Here is a 23,368-nt window from a genome sequence, read left to right as displayed (position 1 = left end):
ATTAGCATCGACCACATGGGCCAGAAGGAGATGGCAGCATGGTGTGTGTCAGCCTGGGGGACACACACACCATGCATCATCTTTGGCTGCACGGACGGGAGGCATGGGGTATCACTGTCAGTCCATGTGGACTGGGAAAAGACAGATAGCATCAGTGCCTGTTGGGTGGATAGGTGGCATCAGCAATGTTATGGTAGATCAGCAGTAGAGGAGCTTCAGCTTACACCAGCTGGAAGGAGGCTGGCAAGGTAAGAAAATGTAGAGGTGGTAACATTTTCTGCCCCTTAGAAAATGTCCCTGCCCTGATGCAGAATGTGGCTTCAGTTGTTCTGAGTGCCCTCAGTATTTCTGGGGTCTCAACATACTCTGCCCTTTGGTAATGTCAGAGAGGTGTCAGTGTACTAAGGAGGAGCACCACTACCTACTAGGAAGGGTAAAGAAGTGGTATAAAAACCCTGCTTCCATGTAAGTAGGGGGTTGCTGGATGGACTGGGGAGGAGTGGAGATTCCAAGATTTGAAGTCTTAGTAGTCTTAGACCCCTCTTCCAAAATGCTGTTTCACCCAGCACACAATCAGGCTGTGCAGTCTGTTGCCAGAGGACATACTCAAGGTCTCAAGAGGTTGAAGGAAAAGATTTCCAGGGAGTCCAGAAAGAGAGAGAGAGAGAGAGAGAGAGAGAGACAAAGGTTCATAGAGTTTGTTGGACTTGTGTTAGAGGTGTGCATCCGTTTTCCACGTATTTGTAATCCGCAACTTATTTTTTGCTATCTGTTAAATACGTGGGGAGGCGAAACGCATCGCGACTCCCCACGTATTAAACAGATTTCTGTTTTATTCGGCCTAAATAAAAATTTAAACCCCCCACCCTCCTGACCCCCCCCAAGACTTACCAAAACTCCCTGGTGGTCCAGCGGTGGGGTCCGGGAACTCACTCACACCCTCGGTGCTAGTTTCATCATGGCACCGATAGCCTTTGTCACAGGGGCTACCGGTGCCATTGGTCAGCCCCTGTCACATGGCCATCGGCACCATCTTGTGCTCCTACCATGTGACAGGGGCTGAACCAATGGCACCGGTAGCCCCTGTGACATAGTATGGGCAAAGGCTATCGGCACCATTTTGAGTTCTGGCGTCGGATGGCAGGTTGCTCCGGGACCCCCGTTGGACCCACAGGGACTTTTGGCCAGCTTGGGGGGGCCTCCTGACCCCCACAAGACTTGCCAAAAGTCCAGCGGGGGTCCTGGAGTGACCTCCTTTCACGCCGGCCGTCCGATCCCAATACTCAAAATGGCGCCGATCACCTTTGCCCTCACTATGAATGCGATAGGCGCCATTTTGAGTATTGGCGGGACGGCGATTTTGAGTCTCAAAATGGCGCCGATCGCCTTTGCCCTCACTATGACGGCGATTTTTAACGATTTAAGAAAACAAAACAAAACACGATGATCAGATTTCCCTCCCTGCCCCAGCCAAAATCGATCGTTAAGACGATCGATCACACGATTCACACCCCTACTGACCATGCAATCATCTGGGTAGATATACAACTTGGAGGGCAGAGTCAGACAAAATGGTGGCATTTCCCCACATATATGAAAAATAATTCTGAATTTCAAAAATTCTTATGAGATAAATGGTCTCTTTTCTGCGAAGCTAATGCCCAACATATTGACAACCCTGCTCTCTTCTGGGATACGAGTAAGGTGGTAATGAGAGGGGAGATAATATATTTACGATCCAGAAATAAGCAGATGAATTAAAAAATTTTACAGCTAGAGACTGAATTAACTCAAGTTAAACAACGAAAGGATCACTATCCCTCTCCTACAAATATAACTAATTATCACACCACATTGGGAGAATTACAGACTTATCTACAACAAAGGGCTATGAAGAGTTTTCAATTTGCGGAACATAATTTTTTTCAGACAGAAGAATAAGACAGGGGAAGTTATTAGCAAACTTAATCAGAGCAAAATGAAGTAGAACCTACATAGAAAAACTTAACACACCTCAAGGCACCTGGGCTACATGAGAAAAGGAAATCGGGGAAATCCTGCGTTCCTATTATGCACGCTTATATATGGAGGATTGACTAGGGGGACAACTTGAGGAAGAACAGCTCTTTCAAAAATTGAGCTTACCGCAACTCACACCAATGCAATTAGAGATCTTAAATGGGCCAATCACTTCTGAGTTAATAAGGGTGATTACGGCTAGTAAAGTAGGCAAAGCCCCAGGTCCAGATGGGTTCTCCTACGACTACTTTAAAATTTTACAAAATCAGATCTCTGATCCTTTAAGCCAGGTCTTCCAGTTCATCCTAAATAAAGGTATGTTCCCAACTGATTTTAATAACGCATATATATATATATATATATATATGATGCCCAAGCCAGGTAAGGATGTGACCCAGGCTGCATCATATAGACCAATATCATTGTTAAATTATGATCTTAAATTATAAGCCAATGTGTTGGCCATGCGCATCAGTATAGTACTTCCTACTTTAATATCTTACAATCAGGTTGGCTTTGTAAAGGGCAGATTGGCCAGCTCCCATATTGTGAACTTAACAACAGCAATGGCGTACTGTACCTCATCTTCTAGCATCACTTGCAGTGAGTTTTGACTCGGAAAAGGCTTCCGATCGGTAGCCTGGCCTTACTTATTTTCAGTCCTGGGTAGTTATGGTTTTACAGGAAGAGTGCTTCAATACATATCACGTCTTTACACAAATCCTACATCGCATCTCCTTGTCAATGGCACCATCACAAGCTCCTTCACCCCACAAAGGGGAGTCCATCAGGGGTGTCCATTATCACCACTTTTATATGTCCTATCTCTAGACACGCTCCTATGAGTCATAGCGGGAGATGGAACAATAAGAGGACTAGAAATAGATAACACATCCTAGGGATGTGAATCGTTTTAGGACGATTAAAATTATCGTCCGATAATTTTAATATCGTCTTAAACCGTTATGGAACACAATACAATACAGATTCTAACGATTTATCGTTATAAATCGTTAGAATCGTGAGCCGGCACACTAAAACCCCCTAAAACCCACCCCCGACCCTTTAAATGAAATCCCCCACCCTCCCGAACCCCCCCCCAATAACTTAAATAACCTGCGGGTCCAGCGGCGGTCCGGAACGGCAGCGGTCCGGAACGGGCTCCTGCTCCTGAATCTTGTCGTCTTCAGCCGGCGCCATTTTCCAAAATGGCGCTGAAAAATGGCGGCGGCCATAGACGAAAAAGATTGGACGGCAGGAGGTCCTTCCGGACCCCCGCTGGACTTTTGGCAAGTCTCGTGGGGGTCAGGAGGCCCCCCACAAGCTGGCCAAAAGTTCCTGGAGGTCCAGCGGGGGTCAGGGAGCGATTTCCCGCCGCGAATCGTTTTCGTACGGAAAATGGCGCCGGCAGGAGATCGACTGCAGGAGGTCGTTCAGCGAGGGTTCCGGCGCCTCGCTGAATGACCTCCTGCAGTCGATCTCCTGCCGGCGCCATTTTCCGTACGAAAACGATTCGCGGCGGGAAATCGCTCCCTGACCCCCGCTGGACCTCCAGGAACTTTTGGCCAGCTTGTGGGGGGCCTCCTGACCCCCACGAGACTTGCCAAAAGTCCAGCGGGGGTCCGGAAGGACCTCCTGCCGTCCAATCTTTTTCGTCTATGGCCGCCGCCATTTTTCGGCGCCATTTTGGAAAATGGCGCCGGCTGGAGACGACAAGATTCAGGAGCAGGAGCCCGTTCCGGACCGTTGCCGTTCCGGACCGCCGCTGGACCCGCAGGTTATTTAAGTTATTTGGGGGGGGTTCGGGAGGGTGGGGGATTTAATTTAAAGGGTCGGGGGTGGGTTTTAGGGGGTTTTAATGTGCCGGTTTTTCGATTTTTCGATTTTTAACGACCCGCAGGTTATTTAAGTTATTTGGGGGGGGGTTCGGGAGGGTGGGGGATTTAATTTAAAGGGTCGGGGGTGGGTTTTAGGGGGTTTTAATGTGCCGGTTTTTCGATTTTTCGATTTTTTGATTTTTAACGATTTTTAACGATTTTTCACGATATTTTACCCCCCCAAACGGCAACAATACGATTCCCTCCCCCTCCCAGCCGAAATCGATCGTTAAGACGATCGAGGACACGATTCACATCCCTAACACATCCTTTAAAATAGCGGCATTTGCTAACAATTTACTTATTTTCTTAACAGACCCGTCTCTGTCCCTAACACTGGTTTTAGAACATCAAACTAAGTTCAGATCCTTTTCTGGGTTAAAGATTAATAGAGAAAAATCGGAGGCTATGTCAGTATATGGGCATTTGCAGCAAACTTGGGGATCAGATTTTCCCCTTCGCTGGCCGGATACACATCTTAAATATTTAGGGGTCATGATCCCACCTGATATAATTAAAATCTACCACTACAATATTCAGCCCATGCTGAAAAATCTTAAGGAATGTCTTCACCGATGGTCGCACTTACCTCTCTCACTTACTGGCAGGATACATTATTCAAAATGAATGAACTACCTAGGTGGTTATATTTATTCCAAATGGTTGCCGGGTCCAGGGGCTACATGCCAGATAAGGCCTGACCCCCTTTGAATGAGGCCTCCGGTGCATTCCATTCCAGATCGATTAGCTGCTGTGCTGCTTGTAGGAGGGGAAAATGGTGAGCCGTTTGGCGCAGGCCCTCTAACAGAGGGTTCACTCTAGGTTCCCCTGGGGTGCCTTGGCCCGGGATAGCCAGCTCTGACAGGCATTGAGAGACCAGGTCTGGGAGATCCCCTTTAAGAAAGAAGCGTCTCATGGTTCGATACGGTTCTATCCCCGAGGGAAGCTCTCCCTCCTCAGGGGGCTCGCCCTCTTCCTCAGAACAATCTGAATCCCCATAAGTGGGGCTTCCGGGAGGTGAGTGGCCGTGCCTAGGTCTTGAGGGTCCAGGGGCGGGGTCTTCCGGTACATATGGGTCCATTCGGGGATCAGACTGCATCTTGACAAAGGCAGGAATCCCCTTGAATAATTCCACCCAGGAGAGCGAGGCAGGTTCTAGCCTTAGGGGCACCAAGTCTCTCGGGTTCCCTGGCTGCTCACCGCTGTCTGCTAGGTCCGGGGTGTTCCCTGAGGAACTGGCAAGTACGCTGGGCTGGGACTGGCCCTGTCCTGGGAACTCCCAGGGCCTCCTCACTTTGGGCACATAGGGAGTCTGCTTCCTCGCTCTATGTGGCTCGCTGAGCAGAGGCCTAGAGCTCTTATGCCTGATTCTGGAGGTGCCGGCTCTGCGGACGCATGGGCTCTCCTACGCTCCATCGCGTCTGTTATCTCTATGCGCTTTGTAATATGTGAGAAGATGTGCGCTTATCAACGGGCGCTTGCCAACGTGTGCTTATGAACGTACGCCTATGAACGTGCGCCTATGAACGTGCGGTTATCAATATGCGCCTATGAACGTGCGCCTATCAATATGGCCTATGAACGTGCGCTTATCAATCCGCGCCTATGAACGTGCGCCTATCTATATGCGCCTATGAACGCGCGCCGATGAACATGCACCTATGAACGTGTGCTGATGAACGTGCGCTTAGCAACGTGCACCTAGCAACGTGCACCTATCAATGTGAGCTACACTTAGCAGTGTGCGCCTATCGACATGCGCTTAACAGCGTGCGCCTATCAGCAATGTGCGCCCAATTATTTTCGGGCGCCTAACTTACACGCCCGTTGCCTGTGCACTGAGTCCGAGCGCTAGGGCGAGGCGGCAAACCAGAGCCGATGGTGACGGCGAGCAGGCAGGCAAAATGGCGACCTCCTAGGCGGGCTGCTACGCAGGCAGATCCCGCTAATCCTCACTTCTTCGGAGACCAGTAAAGTAAAGATGTACGCCTTACCTGATCTTCAGTGCTTCCCGACTGCGACCCGGGCGGTCTCCAGCTGCGGGGGGAGAGGGTGATTACTGTCACCGCCGCGCTTGAGGAAGTGCACCCGCTGCCTCTATGCTGCGCCCGAGCCCTTCTCACTCGGGGGCAAGGTCCCTGCCGCGAGTTGGCCACCAGACCGAGGCTCTTACCTCCGAGGGACCACGGAAATCACCTCGGGAAACTCGACTGGGGGAGGGACCTGAGAGTATCACCGCAGGAGTGCGGGGCTCATCTTCAGGTAGGATTCTTCTATGAATTTAGTCGTTAGAATTTGGAAAGGAAAACGCTCAGCGAGCGTGAGGTAGCTCCAAACTGCTTTGGAGATGGAAATTACTGAGTTGCTGCACTTCCTGCGGGGGTATATGTACCCCGTACTGACGTCAGATCCGTCTCCAACTGCTCGCATGAGCACACTATACCCATTTGTTCTGAGTCCATCTGCTACACGCTAGGAAAACATGAGATTTGGAACCCAAAATAGGATACAGTGCTTTCCTCATTGACTTCAATGGTAAACGAATAAACAAATAAAACAAATTTCCTTAGAAATGAATCAAACGAATGGAGGTGACCTACAAAATGTATTAAACCAAAACAAATATGATGCCTCTGCCCATGCCTATAGTGGGGGTTCAAATGAGAAAGGGACAAGTCCCTGAAGGAAAGATCCATAAACTATTATTTCCCAAGTAGATAGGGAAAGCCAGTATTTATCCCTGGAAGTGAGGAGCAAGAAATAAATCAATTATTGGGGATCCGCTTGGTAGGGATGTGCATTCATGTAACACATGTGACAAATAGAGCCATTTGTTTTTTCTTTCAGGGGGCCCAGAAACTAAAGGTCCACCTGAATGAAACAAATCCTATTCATAACATTTGTTTTAAACTTAATACATTGGATCTAAGCCTAGGCCCAAAACTGGGGGCCTCGGCCTTTGCCAAGACCCGAAGGCAGGGCCTTGCCTAGGACATAGGCTAAGATCCAAAGAAAGGGCAAGGGCCATGGCCTAGGCATGAAGCTAGAGTCTGGGCCAAGGCCTGGGCTGAAGCCAAGGCTTGGCCAAGTCCCCCAAAATTAAAAAAAAAATAATAAACTCACCTGATCTATCAGGTATCCAACAAATGAAGGTCCCGACACTTGACTGTGATCTAGGCCTGTGCTCTGAGGCCTGAGCTCTGAGGCCTGGGCCTGACCTTGGGCCAAGACCCTAGTGTCAGCCTCTGGACCAGATTGCAGCATCAGGCCTGGGTCTGTCCTAGGCTGAGGCCCAGGCATTAGGACCCATCCTCCAGATTGTCATGGCATCGTGTCTGGGTCCGGACTCTGGCCTAGGCCCAGGCATCAGTATCCAGCCTTTGGGCCAGGTATAAGTGTTGGCCTTGACTAGGCCGAGATTGTAGCTACTTACTGTGGCATTGGTCTAGGCCTCTCTAGCGGATCCCCTCTGGACTGGGTAAGTGGGAACTGGGGGAGATCCTGGCCCCTACATTTTTCCATGTGGGTGCTGGGAGGTCCCAGGAAGCCTTGTTTTTGTTTTTTGGCCATTTTGGGGTGAATAGTTAAAACCTCACCACCGTGCATTTACATGTGATGAGCACTAATAGTTTCAGGGGGTTGGACATGCATTTTGGATGTGCTACACCCCGTATTGTATAAGGGGTAGTGGACGTGAATCCAATACACGCATCCAAGCGTGGGTGAAACAGTGCGCTCGGCTGAGCGCACTTTACTGTATCTGCTTGAATGTATTTTTTGCTTCAATTTGTAAAATAGTTGCCAACAAGGTAGAGAGAGTTGCTAATGCATTACTTAAGAGCAAATGCAGTTCATTCATTTAGGTGGGCAATGTTTCAAGTAATTTCTATGGAAAAAGCAGTGGTTTACCTATGGAAATGGCCTTCTACAAAATTGCCTGCCTGATATATAGGTAAAAAAAAATAACATGCATGTAACCTGTAAGCAAGCAAGTAAGTTTACCTACAGTGAAGAGAGGCAGTCCTAGGAGTGAGGCTGAACAGTGGTTTGCCGTTCCGGAAATACATTTGCATTTTCAAAGGTATGCATATAATAAATCTCCCCTCAAAAGAATGGTTCTCATATATTAGCAGATGCAAATTTGTGCAGGTTGTTTTAGTGGGCTAAATTGCCACAGGAAAATGCATACATATTTTTTCTTTGGAAACTGGTGTGTGTGGTTTGCGGGTAATTACCGTAAAATCTATGTGAGCTGTAACAAAAATTGCCCCCTTGAAGAATCCTGAATTCAATTTTATTTTAATGACTTGCATTAAGGTCATAATTCATTATAGAGATGAATATTAACTAAGCATTGACTAAATGCCATTTAAAGCACTGCTTGTTAGAAAATTCGAAGGTTTCTGTAAAATCTAATAATATAATCAAGAGACCAAAACTACTATCTAAAAAAAATGTATTCTAGAAAAGAAGAGAATGGTAGAAGCACAAACTAATAGCCAGAATTGTAACAGACACTAAAATAAGTGGGGCACAATCCAACAAATTATGTTTTAAAGTAGAATATAAAAAATGGTGAAACGAACAGGATATCAGATTCCTTCCAGGCTTACCTCTGAATTGCCTATAGTGCCCTTTATAATCAACCATTTACCCACGATTTCCTATAAAATCAGCAATTACAGACCATTTGCCCTTAAAGCTGATCCATGAAGCTATATAAACTGCCTACTATAAATGCCCTATTTTGAATGAATAATTAACACACTACATTATTTATCAGAAGCAATATCAAATTAGAACTGACAAACAAGAAGTGAATCACTTATCACTTCTGAATCCATATAGAGTAGAGGTGTGAATTGGAACCGGAATCGGTTCGGATTCCTGTTCCGATTCACATGTGGGTTTTTTTCATCGGGCCCGATCGCGGATTTGTTTATCGGCTGCGCCTGAGCTGATAAACAAAAAACCCACCCCGACCCTTTAAAACTAATACCTTAGCTTCCCCCACCCTCCCGACCTCCCCCAAAAAACTTTTTACAGGTACCTGGTGGTCCAGTGGGGGGTCCCTGGAGCGATCTCCCACTCCCGGGCCGTCGGCTGCCACTAATCAAAATGGCGCCGATGGCCCTTTGCCCTTACCATGAGTCAGGGTATCCGTGCCATTGGCCGGACCCTGTCACATGGTAGGAGCACTGGATGGTGCCATCTTGTGCTCCTACCATGTGACAGGGGCTGACCAATGGCACCGGTAGCCCCTGTGACATAGTAAGGGCAAAGGCTATTGGCGCCATTTTGATTACTGGCAGACGATGGCCCGAGTGCAGGAGATCACTCCCGGACACCTACTGGACCACCAGGGGCTTTTGGCAAGTCTTGGGGGACCCTCCTGACCCCCACAAGACTTGCCAAAAATCCAGCATGGGTCTGGGAGCAACCTCCTGCACTCGGACCGTCGGCTGCCAGTATTCAAAATTTAATTTAAAAATGCTTTTGGGGGATCGGGAGGGTTTTTTTTTTAATCAGGCCATCGGCGCCATTTTTGAGTAGCAGTCAAAATGGCGCCGATGGCCTGAGAGTGGGAGATTGGTCCCCGCGCCCCCACTGGACCACCAGGTACTCGTAAAAAGTTTTGGGGGGGTTTGGGGGGGGGGAAGGTAAGGGGTGAATTTTAAAGGGTCGGGCCTCACTAAAAAAAAAAAAATTAACGATGTGAATCGGAACTGATTCCGATTCACATCTCCAGCGATCAGATTTTTTTCTCCCTCCAGCCGAACCCGATCGTTAAGACGATCGGGCACACAATTCACATCTCTAATGGCACCCCCTTCCATGCATAGAAATCCCCCCCCCCCCCCCTCCCCACCCATCAAAGTTGGGTTGCATCATGTATATTTTATATACATACCGAATGCTGTAATCTAATATATTGAAGCTTGCCAATACAGCAACATCTGTTATTTGGAATATGTTTTTTGAATTGTGTGTCTATCTGCACTTGAGGTAATTCAGTGACTGAGCCCCTTGACATGGATGTCTAATTAGTTGTGCATCTTGTCTGGGTTACACACTTGTATACATTGTTGCTAGTTAAGAAGCAATTGTGTCACTTTTCAAATAGCAGCATTGTTCTCTTTCATTTTGTAAACAGGCAACATTGTGTCCTGGTTTTTACCAGGACACAATGGATAGAGCTGGTAATATTAAGTATTTTTCAGTGAATGTCAAACACTCTTTTTGTCAAGTTACTATTTGCTCGTGATTCACTATTTCTTGTCTGTATAAGTTTTGTCTGATGCATGTATGCATATTAAACAATTTTGATATGTACTACTCGGAGTCTGTTGTTTTTAATTAAGTTAATAATTAATACAAGTTTTTAAATTCCACGGAGCAGAGATAGATCCTCAACAAATACAGAATCACAAATTAGAACCAGCAATATGCAAACAAAAACTGAAATGGAAACCCCAAGGAGTCAGACTCTTTGTGCAATAATTGCAAAACAGAACCACCATTCCTCATAAAACAATACAATCAAGAAACAAAAGCATCAATTATAGTGGTAGGATCATAAGAATAAAAGAATAAATATTCCAAAACTACTGCCAAGTAGAACAACATCTATTAAAGCAATATACATTTTTTTAAATTTCCCAAGCACCAATATAATATTTCAAAACAGCACACATATCAAATAACACCCAATAATTAAACCGATAAGGATTTAAAAAAAAAAAAAAAGCCCTTGCTATTCATACCTGGGAGCCCTTGATTTCCAGTTACCCAGAGATTGTTGAGAACTAGAGAGCTAGGGGGACACACAAATTTTATACTCTTGCTCTCACACGCACACACTAGCATGTTCATTCTCTTTCACACATACACTGTCACATACACATATAAACATATATGATTTATTTATGTAAAAACTTTTTATATACCGTCTTTGGCAAATAAATTTGAACAAAACGGTTTACAGCAGTTGAAAAATAAAAATAATAAAATAATAAACTTTCATAAAGTGAAAGTCAAAATAAATAAAATATTTATTTATTTATTTATTTATCTAAAATTTTTCTATACCGACCTTCATGGTTAAATACCATATCAGGACGGTTTACATCGAACAGGGATAAAAATAATTAGGTAAAGGAAGAGAGAAAGTTACATTAAACAAGGACCGTGAACTTGGAAGCTTAGGTAGCTGGAAGAAAAGAGATAAAGTTAAGTTAAAGAAAAGAGAAATAACAAATAAATAAATAATAAATAACAAATAAATAACAAATAAAATAGACAGTAAAGTATTGAATAAAATTACATAGTAACATATCAATATTACTAATATCTTTGTACATAAAGATATTAAAATAAGACCCTCCACCCTCCATGCACACAAAAGCTTTTACTCCTCCAGATACCCTCATACACGCACAGGCAGGCCCAGTGCCACTGGGTGTGCAAACCGTGCAATTGCACAGGGTGGCACACCCAGTGGGGTGGCATCAGTAGCAGGGAGAAGCCCGTGCTGCTGCCAGTGCACCCAATCCCACTGGCAGCAGCAGAAGAGGAGGCCCGTGATGCCGCCGGTGGACCTGATCCCACCGGTGGCAGAAGAAGTGGAGGCTACAGTAGAGGAAGGGCTTTTGCAGCTCCTCCTCTGGTGGTGGCCCCGCAATATTGATCATTCATGGTGTTTCAACTTCCTGTATTCTCGTGAGATGAGAATACAGGAAGTGCAGGCAAGCATGAGTGTTGAATTACCGTGATGCCAGCATAGGAAGAGGAGCTGCAGAAGGGCTGCTCTCAACAAAGTAAAAGGTACAAGCAAGCAGCAGCAGGAGCGGAGAAGGAATGAATGTATGTGTGTGTGAGTGAATGGGAAGCTGCCTGTGATGGGTGGGGGTGTATATGTGTGTGTGTGTGTGTTGGGAATGGGAGGCTGCCTGCGATGGGGGGGTGTGGGTGTGTATGTGAGAGAGAGAGAGAAGATAGGGGGTGCAGGTGGATTCCAACCTGCCAGCAGCTGAAATGAAGATGAATGCCTGGTGCTGCTGCTAAATCCCAAGCAAAGAAGAGCTGGAGATGCCTGTGAGTTTGTCTGATTGAGAGCGTATGTGTGTGTTAGGGGTGTGCATTCGTATTGAACATAAATGTAAAACGCTACTTATTTTTTTTTTAACTTAAAAAAGTGATAGGACATAAACGATCGGATTTCCAACTTATTCAACATAGCTATGTTGAATAAGTTGGAAATCGCGATTGTTGATCCAAAATAAAAATTTAAACCCCTCACCTTCCTTAATCCCCCCCCCAAAGACTTACCACAACTCCCTGGTGATCCAGCGAGGAGTGAGGACGCCATTTCTGAAAGCCTTTCCGAGGAGCACGTGACGTCGGCGTCACGTCGGAGTGACGCGGCGTCACGTGATTCCCCGCGGGTTCGCGCCGGAACGCTCGTTCAGCCCAAAAGGAACTTTTGGCCAGCTTGGGGGGGCCTCCTGACACCCCCAAGCTGGCCAAAAGTTCCTTTTAGGCCGAACAAGGGTGCCGGAGGGAACCCGCGGGGAATCACATGACGCCGCGTCACGCCGACGTCATGTGATTCCCCGCGGGGTCGCTTCCGGGATCCTCGTTCGGCCCAAAAGGAACTTTTGGCCAGCTTGGGGGTATCAGGAGGCCCCCCCAAGCTGGCCAAAAGTTCCTTTTGGGCCGAACGAGGATCCCGGAAGCGACCCCTCGGGGAATCACGTGACATCGGCGTGACGCGGCGTCACGTGATTCCCCGCGGGTTCCCTCCGGCACCCTTGTTCGGCCTAAAAGGAACTTTTGGCCAGCTTGGGGGTGTCAGGAGGCCCCCCCAAGCTGGCCAAAAGTTCCTTTTGGGCTGAACGAGCGTTCCGGCGCGAACCCGCGGGGAATCACGTGACGCCGCGTCACTCCGACGTGACGCCGACGTCACGTGCTCCTCGGAAAGGCTTTCAGAAATGGCGTCCTCACTCCTTGCTGGATCACCAGGGAGTTGTGGTAAGTCTTTGGGGGGGGGATTAAGGAAGGTGAGGGGTTTAAATTTTTATTTTGGATCAACAATCGCGATTTCCAACTTATTCAACATAGCTATGTTGAATAAGTTGGAAATCCGATCGTTTATGTCCTATCACTTTTTTAAGTTAAAAAAAAAAAATAAGTAGCGTTTTACATTTATGTTCAATACGAATGCCAGCTTGGGGGGGCCTCCTGACCCCCCCAAGCTGGCCAAAAGTTCCTTTTGGGCCGAACGAGCGTTCCGGCATGAACCCGCGGGGAATCACGTGACGCCGCATCACTCCGTCGTGGCACCGACTTCACGTGCTCCTCGGAAAGGCTTTCAGAAATGGCGTCCTCGACCCCGCTGGACCACCAGGGAGTTGTGGTAAGTCTTGGGGGGGGGGGGGGGATTAAGGAGGGTGAGGGGTTTAAATTTTTATTTGCACATATGGACATATACTCAACTCATTGAATTCTGTTTATGTCCATATTGACCGCAAATGGGACCCCCTTTGGACATATGGACATATGAACTTATACTTTTGCTCTGCACATCCCTAGTGTGTGTATATATATATATATATATATTAGGGATGTGAATCGTTTTACGACGATTAAAATTATCGTCCGATAATTTTAATATCGTCTTAAACCGTTATGAAACACAATACAATAGAGATTCTAACGATTTATCGTTATAAATCGTTAGAATCGTGAGCCGGCACACTAAAACCCGCTAAAACCCACCCCCGACCCTTTAAATTAAATCCCCCCCCCCTCCCGAACCCCCCCCCCAAATAACTTAAATTACCTGGTGGTCCAGCGGCGGTCCGGAACGGCAGCGGTCCGGAACGGGCTCCTGCTATTGAATCTTGTTGTCTTCAGCCGGCGCCATTTCCAAAATGGCGCCGAAAAATGGCGGCGGCCATAGACCAACAGGATTTGACGGCAGGAGGTCCTTCCGGACCCCCGCTGGACTTTTGGAAAGTCTTGTGGGGGTCAGGAGGCCCCCCCCAAGCTGGCCAAAAGTTCCTGGAGGTCCAGCGGGGGTCAGGGAGCGATTTCCCGCCGCGAATCGTTTTCCGTACGGAAAATGGCGCCGGCAGGAGATCGACTGCAGGAGGTCGTTCAGCGAGGGTTCCGGCGCCTCGCTGAACGACCTCCTGCAGTCGATCTCCTGCCGGCACCATTTTCCGTACGGAAAACGATTCGCGGCGGGAAATCGCTCCCTGACCCCCGCTGGACCTCCAGGAACTTTTGGCCAGCTTGGGGGGGGGCCTCCTGACCCCCACAAGACTTGCCAAAAGTCCAGCGGGGGTCCGGAAGGACCTCCTGCCGTCGAATCCTGTTGGTCTATGGCCGCCGCCATTTTTCGGCGCCATTTTGGAAAATGGCGCGGGCTGAAGACAACAAGATTCAATAGCAGGAGCCCGTTCCGGACCGCTGCCGTTCCGGACCGCCGCTGGACCACCAGGTAATTTAAGTTATTTGGGGGGGGGGGGTTCGGGAGGGTGGGGGATTTAATTTAAAGGGTCGGGGGTGGGTTTTAGCGGGTTTTAACGATTTTAGCGGGTTTTAACGATTTTAACGATTTATCACGATATTTTACCCCCCCCCAAACGGCAACAATACGATTCCCTCCCCCTCCCAGCCGAAATCGATCGTTAAGACGATCGAGAACACGATTCACATCTCTAATATATATATATATATATATATATATATATATATATATATATATATATATATCAGAGAGGAGAAAGTTTGTGCATCCCACGACAATCCCAAGGTGACTGGAAATCAAATGTTCCCAGGTATAGAGAGTGAGAATTTTCAAAATCCTTTTTAGTTTTATTTTTCAGGTGTTATTTGCTGGGTCTGCTCTTTTGAAATATTTTATTGGTGTTTGGGACATTTAAAAAACAACTTGTATGTGAGTTTTTAATTAATTGATCTTTTAATCATCAGCTTTTTTTTAAATAATATTATTTGTATGTTTTTAGTATTAGTATGTATTTATTTGACTTCTTAATTTTATTGTTTGATGTTTGAGGAATGGTGATGGTTCTGTTTTTTCATTGTTGCATTGTATAGAGCAGTGGTTCTCAACCTTTTTTCTGTCGCGACACACCTGACAGATGGTTCTCACATGCGTGACACACTGACCCATGATAGTCACAGGGCTAGATGTAAATGTACAGTTTGCATCCACGGGAACCCCCCTGATCCACAATAATGGATGTAAAGCAGAATTATGACATTCCCCATTCAACTCACTCTACAAAAAAGATATTCTGGTTCTGGTGTCATCTCAGTAACAGCAACTCAAACTCCTTCTACTTTCAGGCTCAATAGCCCTACTTATGAAAAGACAGCAGTTTACCACCAATGCATGTCCTCTTGAGAAAACGCAACAAATAAGACTGATAAAACACTTACATGCTAGTAAAATATCTCTGTAACAGACACAGAACCGACCTAACATACTCCCAGGATCTGTAGTAATGCACATAAACTAATCCACACACAGTTACACCTGTATTATGGAATACACTCAAACAGGAGCAACCCTATCTATGAAAAGGCAATACTACAAATATTAAATCAGGCCCTAAAAACCAATACACCTCTTATTAGGAAAACAGAACTAGCAAGCAGCTATAGATCCCCACACAGAAATAATTGTAAAACTATACTAATAAGCAGAATAAATGTTTCACAACAACTATGAACAGAATAATATCCAACAATTAAAAACTCATAAAAACTATTAAAAATTCTCCAAACACCAATAAAATATTTCAAAAAAAGCAGACACATCACATAATATTAAATAATTAAAATGGCAGTCAATCAAGAAAAATAAACTTAAAAAGCCACCTTTACTTACCCCCTCCAGCAGCTCTCCTACTCCTCTTCCATGCAGGCTGTAGCACACACCAGAAGCAGCAGTAGTGGCTAAACTCTATACTCATGGTCCTCTTCCTTAGGGCCCATGTCTCTCACACACACACACCATACCAGTCATGCCCCCATGACCAGTTTCTGTCTCTCACACACCAATCATCTCCCAGTCTTTGACAAACATACCAGTCACCTTCCTGAACAGTTTCTCTCATGCCATACACACACACACAGGCTTCCCACTCCCGTGTTCCACTTACATATATGGGCTTCTCACTCTCATAATCACTTTCTCTCTCTCACATACACTCACCAGTCTCTCACTCCCATGCTTGTTCTCTCCACATGCACAGGCTTCTCATTCCCATAATCACTTTCTTTCTCTCACACATACACACACACCAGTCACCTGATATCTCTCATGCATACACACACACAGGCTTCCCACTCCCATGTTCTCTTTCAGATATACAGGCTTCTCACTCCCATGCTGTATCTCACACACTCCCAGCTTTCTCACTCCCATGCTCACTCTTCACATGCACAGGCTTCTTATTCCCATAATCACTTTCTTTCTCTCTCTCACATACACACAAACACACACCAGTCACCTGATCTCTCTCATGCATATACACACACACATAGGCTTCCCACTCATGTTCTCTTTCAGATATACAGGCTTCTCACTCCCATGCTGTGTCTCACACACACACAGGTTTCTCACTCCCATGCTCACTCTTCACCTGCACAGGCTTCTCATTCCCATAATCACTTTCTCTCTCTCTCTCACACACCCGTCACCTGATCTCTCTCATGCATACACACACACACACAGGCTTCCCACTTCCATGTTCTGTCTTACATACACAGGCTTCTCCCTCCCATGCTGTGTCTCACACACACCCAGGTTCTCACTCCCATGCTCACTCTCTTCACATGCACAGGCTTCTCATTCCCATAATCACTTTCTCTGTTACACACACACACACACACACACACACACACACAGTCTCTCTTTCATTTCCATGCTCGCTCTCCACGTGCACAGGCTTCTCATTCCCTGAATCACATTTTCTCTCTCTCACATTCACATACACACCAGTCACACCGTCACCTTACCAACCAGTCTCTCTCATATACATGCACACACACAGAGGCTTCCCACTCCCATGCTCTCTCTCACATAATCAGGCTTCTCACTCCCATGCTTTCTTTCACATACACCCCCACACCACCAGGCTTCTTACTCCCATGCTTTCTCACATACCCAGATTTCTCACTTCCATGCTTTTTCTCTCTCTCTCTCTCTCTCACACACACACACACACATCCCTGACTGTCTCACACTCTCACATACACATCAGTCATCTCCTTGAGCAGTCACTTTCATTGTCTCTCACATATACACATACATCAGCTCTCTGACCAGTTTCTCTCAATCACACACATACTCTTGATCAAATACATTCTCTCACTTACACACAGGCTGGCTGGCTGCTTCTCTCTCTTTCTGTCACTCACTTCCTCTCCCCCCCCCCCCCCCGAGCACAAATGGTAGCTGCTCCTCCTCCTCCAGCCCCCGCAGGCCAAGAAGGAAGAATTCCATCTATCGCGGGAGGCTCATGCTGCTCTCTCCTTTCCCGATTACCGTCTGCTGCAATAGCTTGGGGGCCGATGCAGTGGCGTAGCCAGAATTGATTTTTTGGGTGGGCACAAGGTTAACATGGGTGGGCTGTAGGCATGCAGGTCTACTAGCTGTTTTTTAACTGATAAATAATGCCAAATTATGCAGCATAGCATTCACATCTACGCCTAAGTATGAGGTTTACTTAATGATACAAACATAATTCACGGTGATTTGTGGTACTTTAGCCTTCTTATTATTACGATTTTATACACGGCTCCTACCTGTCCATAAATTTTGAGAGAGCGGTTGTGTTGCTTATATTTAAATTGCTAACATCTCAAAATATAGATATATATTTTTACCTTTGTTGTCTGATCTTTGTATTTTTCTAATCAGTTGGTCCTGGTCTCTTTTTCCCATTTTTTCCCTTATAGCTCATTTCCTAATTCCTTTTCAGTGTCTTTCTTCTATTACTGTCTTCTTCCCTTCCACACACACACACACACACACACACACACACACGCTTTCTCTCACAGACTCCCTCTCACACACTCAAGCTGTCACTCTCATATGCTCTCCCCCCCCCCTCAAGCTCACATTCTCTGCAGACACACATACAAGTTCTCACTTTCTCACCCCTCCCCAGGCTTATATTCTTATGCACACACAGACGCACATCCAGGCACCCATTCTCACCCACACACATAAACCCAGACTCCCATTCTCACCCACAAACCCATGCTCCCAGTCTCACCCACACATATTCAAGCTCCCATTCTCATCGATACATATACACATTTAAGGTCCTATTCTCACCCACACATACACACATTCAAGCACCCATTCTTATCCACATATTCAAGCTTCTATTCTCACCCACCCACACAAACCCAGGCTCTCATTCTCACCCATATATACACACATTTAAGCTCCCATTCTCACCCACCCACAAACCCAGGCTCCCATTCTCAACCACACATACACACATTCGAGCTCCCATTCACCCACATATTCAAGCTTCCATTCTCACCCACATACACACCCAGGCTCCAGTTTTCACCCACACACACTCCCATTCTCATCCACACATACACATTCAAGCACGTGCACAGCTTCCGCTTTCTCCCCCAAAGCAGGAAGATCAGCTGCCTCTCCTGCTGCCACCGGACTCCTGCTATCTTCGGGCGTCGGGCCGTACTGCCCGCCGAACTTCCTGTCGGGGGGGGGGGGAGCGGAAGCGCAGCGCACAACGTCCGCTTCCTCCCTCCCCCCCCCCAAGCAGGAAGATCGGCGGGCCATACGGCCCGACGCCCGAAGATAGCAGGAGGCCGGTGGCAGCAGGAGAGGCAGCTGATCTTCCTGCTTTGGGGGAGAAAGCGGAAGCTGCGCGCGGCGCTTCCGCTCCCCCCCCCCCCCCGAACAGGAAGACCGGTTGGCCATACGGCCGCAGCAGCGCTTCCCCATGTGTGCCGTGATGGCGCGCGAGGCGTGGGTTCTCTTGTTCGCTGTCACGGGGATGGGATCCCGCGACAGCCTTGCAGTTCCGGTGCCAGTTGGGTGGGCCTGGGTCTAAGTTGGGTGGGCACCTGCCCACCCGTGGCTACGCCACTGGGCCAATGCTGCAGCGGCCGCTGCTAGTTTATCACGCAGCACGGCCTTTCTTCTTCCCGCGCACCACTTCCTGTTCCGGGTCTGGGGGGGGGGGGGGGGGGAATGCAGGCGCGGGAAGAAGAAAAGGCCAGCGGCGGATGCCACAGCTTTTTTTTTTTTTTTTTTGCACCGCTGCCGTTCCCGCTGGGCTTGAACGTGCTGATAGCCCCGTGGCAACGGCAGCAGGGAAGAACGAGCAGCGGGAAGGACCGGGAGCCACGCGACACACCTGCCGGTGCTTGGCGACACACTGGGGTGTTGCGACACACCGGTTGAGAACCGCTGGTATAGAGTGTCTGGCGGTTTCCAGTTCAGTTTTTGTCTGTGCATTTGTATTTCTACTTTATGGTTGCTCTATTCTGTATTTGTGACTGAGGTGAGGCATTCTTCTAATAGGAAGTTTTTGGAATTTGGGGGAGTCAAGCCCACACCCAACACACATCACAATAGGCCTAATATCATGAGTTCCAAGTGTTTGTTTTTTTTTGCAGCGATTTCTGGTTGGCATCGCAGCAGTGCATGTAAATATAATGTAAGTGATTGTAAGTGATATTGTTACCTCAAAATATGGTACTATGGTAATTTTCATGTAAAATATAAATTCATAACTCTTGTGTGTGTGTGTGGAGGGGGGGGGGTGTCAGTTTTAAAAGTTTGTATCACTGAAGGGAGGTTGTTTTTTTTTTTTTTGGTTAGCCCAGGACAGAGAATAAATGAATGGGGGAGAGAGGGGGACAGCATAGTAATTGTTTATATAGGGCTATCATCGCCATCATGTGGCTGTTGAGTCGGAGCCAATCGCTCATTGCTGCTTCTGAAACTGAAGCCCATTCTGTTCCCTCTCTGGGCAGACCCCATAAATATTTAAAATTGCTGGGGCTACCACTTCCTCCAAGCACTGCTAAGCACTTCCTCTCATGCACTGCAAGATCAGCACAGAGAAAGTTGCTACTTTTACGAGTTCTCATGCTCTGGGGCTGCACAGATGACAGGAAGGGTGGTCTTTGCTCAGCCACCGGTGGGATGAGGTCCTCTCTCCCTCTGTTTTTCACCCATTGGTGAGATCAGGTTCATCATCGGCGGCTGCATGCACCTTTCCATGCAGTACGCCACTCCAGTAAGCCCCAGAGAGCAGAGGTGGGTCCCAGCTCACTGCTGCCGGTGACCCCCCTGGAAGCTCATCCGCGGCCCTGTTTGTTCACCCCTGATCTAGTTAATAAGGCAGGCTCCGAAGTAATCCATCTAATCAATCTATGATGAAACATGTTACTGATAGGGACAGATGGTAAGCTACATTGCAAATAACTATGTTGAAAAAGACTTTCATGTTAATGTCAGTAGGAGTTGATATCCAAATTAGAAGCATACCTGCTTTGTTCATTTTGATTTTGGAGGTAGTAGTTCGCATTATTCACAAGAAAACTAAATAAACGGCAATAGAGTGACTTTCCCAGAAGATCCCTGTAAAATTCTGCAATCTCAACAGTGTGTCTCCTCATTATCATATCTCCTAAAAAAATAAACATATGAATTGCTGTTAGGTTTTGGTTTGACTGTAATAAGAACGTAAGAAAATGCCATACTGGGTCAGACCAAGGGCCCATCAAGCCCAGCATCCTGTTTCCAACAGAGGCCAAACCAGGCCATAAGAACCTGGCAATTACCCAAAATACACAAAGATATATCTAGCTAGCTATCTACCTATCCACCTATATAAACACATAATGTAAAACTATTTTATGTCCAGTCCTTCCCCATTCCTTTATTTTTCCAATTCCCCACATATATAATGAATTGTTCACTGTTTACCTTCTTAGTAAGGATGAACATTTGGGAAAAACAAATTAGAAATGAGACAAGATTTCCTACTTCATTTCAGATCATTTTCAAAACAGAATGAGTTCAAGTCTGACGAAATTTTGTTGGAATTGCATTGCATTTCAAAAACCTATTTAAAAAGAAAAAAGTCGGTCTTGCCTAAAGAGTAGGCCAAGACCCAAATCAGGGGTCACGGCCTCTGCCTAAACATGACTCCAGTGCTTCGGCCTAGGCCCGAGGCCTGTGCTTCACCAAGGCATATGCCAATGAAGGGGGGTCAGAGCTTATGACGAAGCAAAAAGCCAGTCTTGGCCTAGGCCCTGGACAATGCCGGGGGCATAGGCCGCAACCTGAGCAATGGCCCAGGCTTGAGAGATTTTTCCCAGCAACCCCCAACATTCTTATCAAATTTTGATGCTGCATCCTGGCTCTGTCGCCACATCAGGATCTCGACCCAGTCCCAGGCTGGAGGCCGAGTCTCAATGCATGGCCTCGGTCTAGGCCAGAACCTGGACCTATGCTCAATGCCATGGCCTGACCCTGAAGGCCAGGTAGCAACACCTGGTGCTTGGCCCAGGCCTCTGAGCTCCTCCTCCAGTGTCTTCTTTCTTTGGCTCTTCTTTGCCAACTGATGTCATCCACTGGGGGTCACTGTATAGGAGTTAATTAACTCCGTTGCAATCTCCCCAGTGGAGGGCATCATTTTGACAAATGTTTCCCATGGAAGCAAACAAACACTTCATAATAAAACCTTTTTCGGGAATATTTGAAGTAAAAAGCCTGCAAGAAGGTCAGTTAGACCATTTGATGACCGAGGTATAAAAGGGGCTTTTAGGGATAACAAGGCCATAGCATCAAGATTAAATGAATGCTTTGCTCCAGTCTTCACTGAGGAAGATGTAAGAGAGATAGCCATGCCAGAAATGATACTCAAAGGTGATAATTCAATAGAACTGAAACAAAATCTCTGTGTACCTGGAAGATGTAATAGGGGAAATTGACAAATCACCTGGACCAGACAGTATATATGACAGAGTGCTGAATTAACTGAAAAATAAAATTGCAGACCTGCTATTGGTAATTTGTAAAGTACCATTAAAATTGCCTATGGCACCTGAAGACCGGATAGTTTCCAAAGTAATGCCAGTTTTTAAAAAGGGATCCAGGAAATTACAGACCAGTGAGTCTGATGTCTGTCCCAGGGAAAATTATAGAAACTATCATAAAACACAAAATGATTGAACATATAGATAGGCAATGGCATAGTTCAATGGGACAAAACCAACATGGATTTAGTCACAGAAAGTCTTGCCTTGACAATCTGCTACATTTTTTTGAGGGCAAAAATAAACATGTGGATAAAGGTGAACCAGATGACAGTGTATCTGAACTTCCGGAAAGCATTTGACAAAGTCCTTCATGAGAGACTTCAAAGGAAATTAAAAAGTCATGGAATAGGGGGCAGTGTCCTATTGTGGATTGGGAGCTGGTTAAAAGATAGAAAACAGAGTAGGGTTAAATGGTCAATTTTTCCAATGGAGAAAGGAGAATAGTGGAGTAACCCAGAAACCTGTTCTGGGACCACTGCTTTTTAACATATTTATAAATAACCTGGAAATGGGAAAAATAAGTGAGGTGATCAGATTAATCAATGGCACAAAATTATTCAAAGTTGTTAAATCACAATTAAATTGTGAGAAATTGCAAGAGGACCTTGCAAAACTGGGAGACTGGAATTGCAAATGACAAATGAAATTTAACGTGGACAAGTGCAAAGTGATGCATTTAGGGAAGAGTAACCCAAATTATAGCTACACAATGCAAGGATCCACATTAGGAGTCACTATTCAGGAAAAGCATCTAGGTGTCATTATTGATCATACTTTGAAATCTTCTGCTCAGTGTGCAGCAACAGCCAAGAAAGCAAACAGAATGCTAGGGATTATTAGGAAAGTAATGGAGAATAAAACAGAGGATATCATATATGTATCGCTCCATGGTGCAACCTCATCTTGAGTATTGTGTGAAGTTCTGGTCACTACAGCTCAAAAAATATATAGCAGAATTAGAAAAGGTATAGAGATGGGTGACCAAAATGATAAAGGGAATGGAATGATTTCCCTATGAGAAAGACTAAAGAAGTTAGGAGTCTTCAGCTTGGAGAAGAGACAGCTGTGGGAAGAAATGATAGAAGTCTGTAAAATAATGAGTGGACTGGAAAGAATAAATGTGAACCTGCTGTTTACTCTTTCAAAAAGTATAAAGATTAGGGGACATATAATTAAGTTACTAAGGTTAAAACTAATAAGATACAATATTTTTTACTCACCACAATTAAGTTCTGGAATTCATTGCTGGAGAATGTGATGAAAGATGTTCGTGAAGCTGTGTTTAAAAAACATTTGGACACGTTCTTGGAGTTAAAAAAGTACAGAAACCATTA

At 46.2% G+C, this 23,368-nt stretch overlaps 1 protein-coding gene across 1 annotated transcript in view; it reads right to left on the bottom strand.

Annotated features, from left to right (window-relative positions):
* Positions 1 to 23,368, bottom strand: part of LOC115092485 (unconventional myosin-XVI-like) — a 507,378-nt gene that overhangs the window by 297,199 nt on the left and 186,811 nt on the right. Inside the window, 1 exon segment of the mRNA XM_029603325.1 lies at positions 20,476 to 20,617. Within this exon segment, the coding sequence (XP_029459185.1) occupies positions 20,476 to 20,617 (142 nt within the window).

Source organism: Rhinatrema bivittatum, chromosome 5 (assembly GCF_901001135.1).
Source record: "Rhinatrema bivittatum chromosome 5, aRhiBiv1.1, whole genome shotgun sequence".
Lineage (NCBI taxonomy): Eukaryota > Metazoa > Chordata > Amphibia > Gymnophiona > Rhinatrematidae > Rhinatrema > Rhinatrema bivittatum.
Note: the sequence above shows the minus strand (reverse complement) of the source record. Positions and strands in the feature narration are given on the sequence as shown.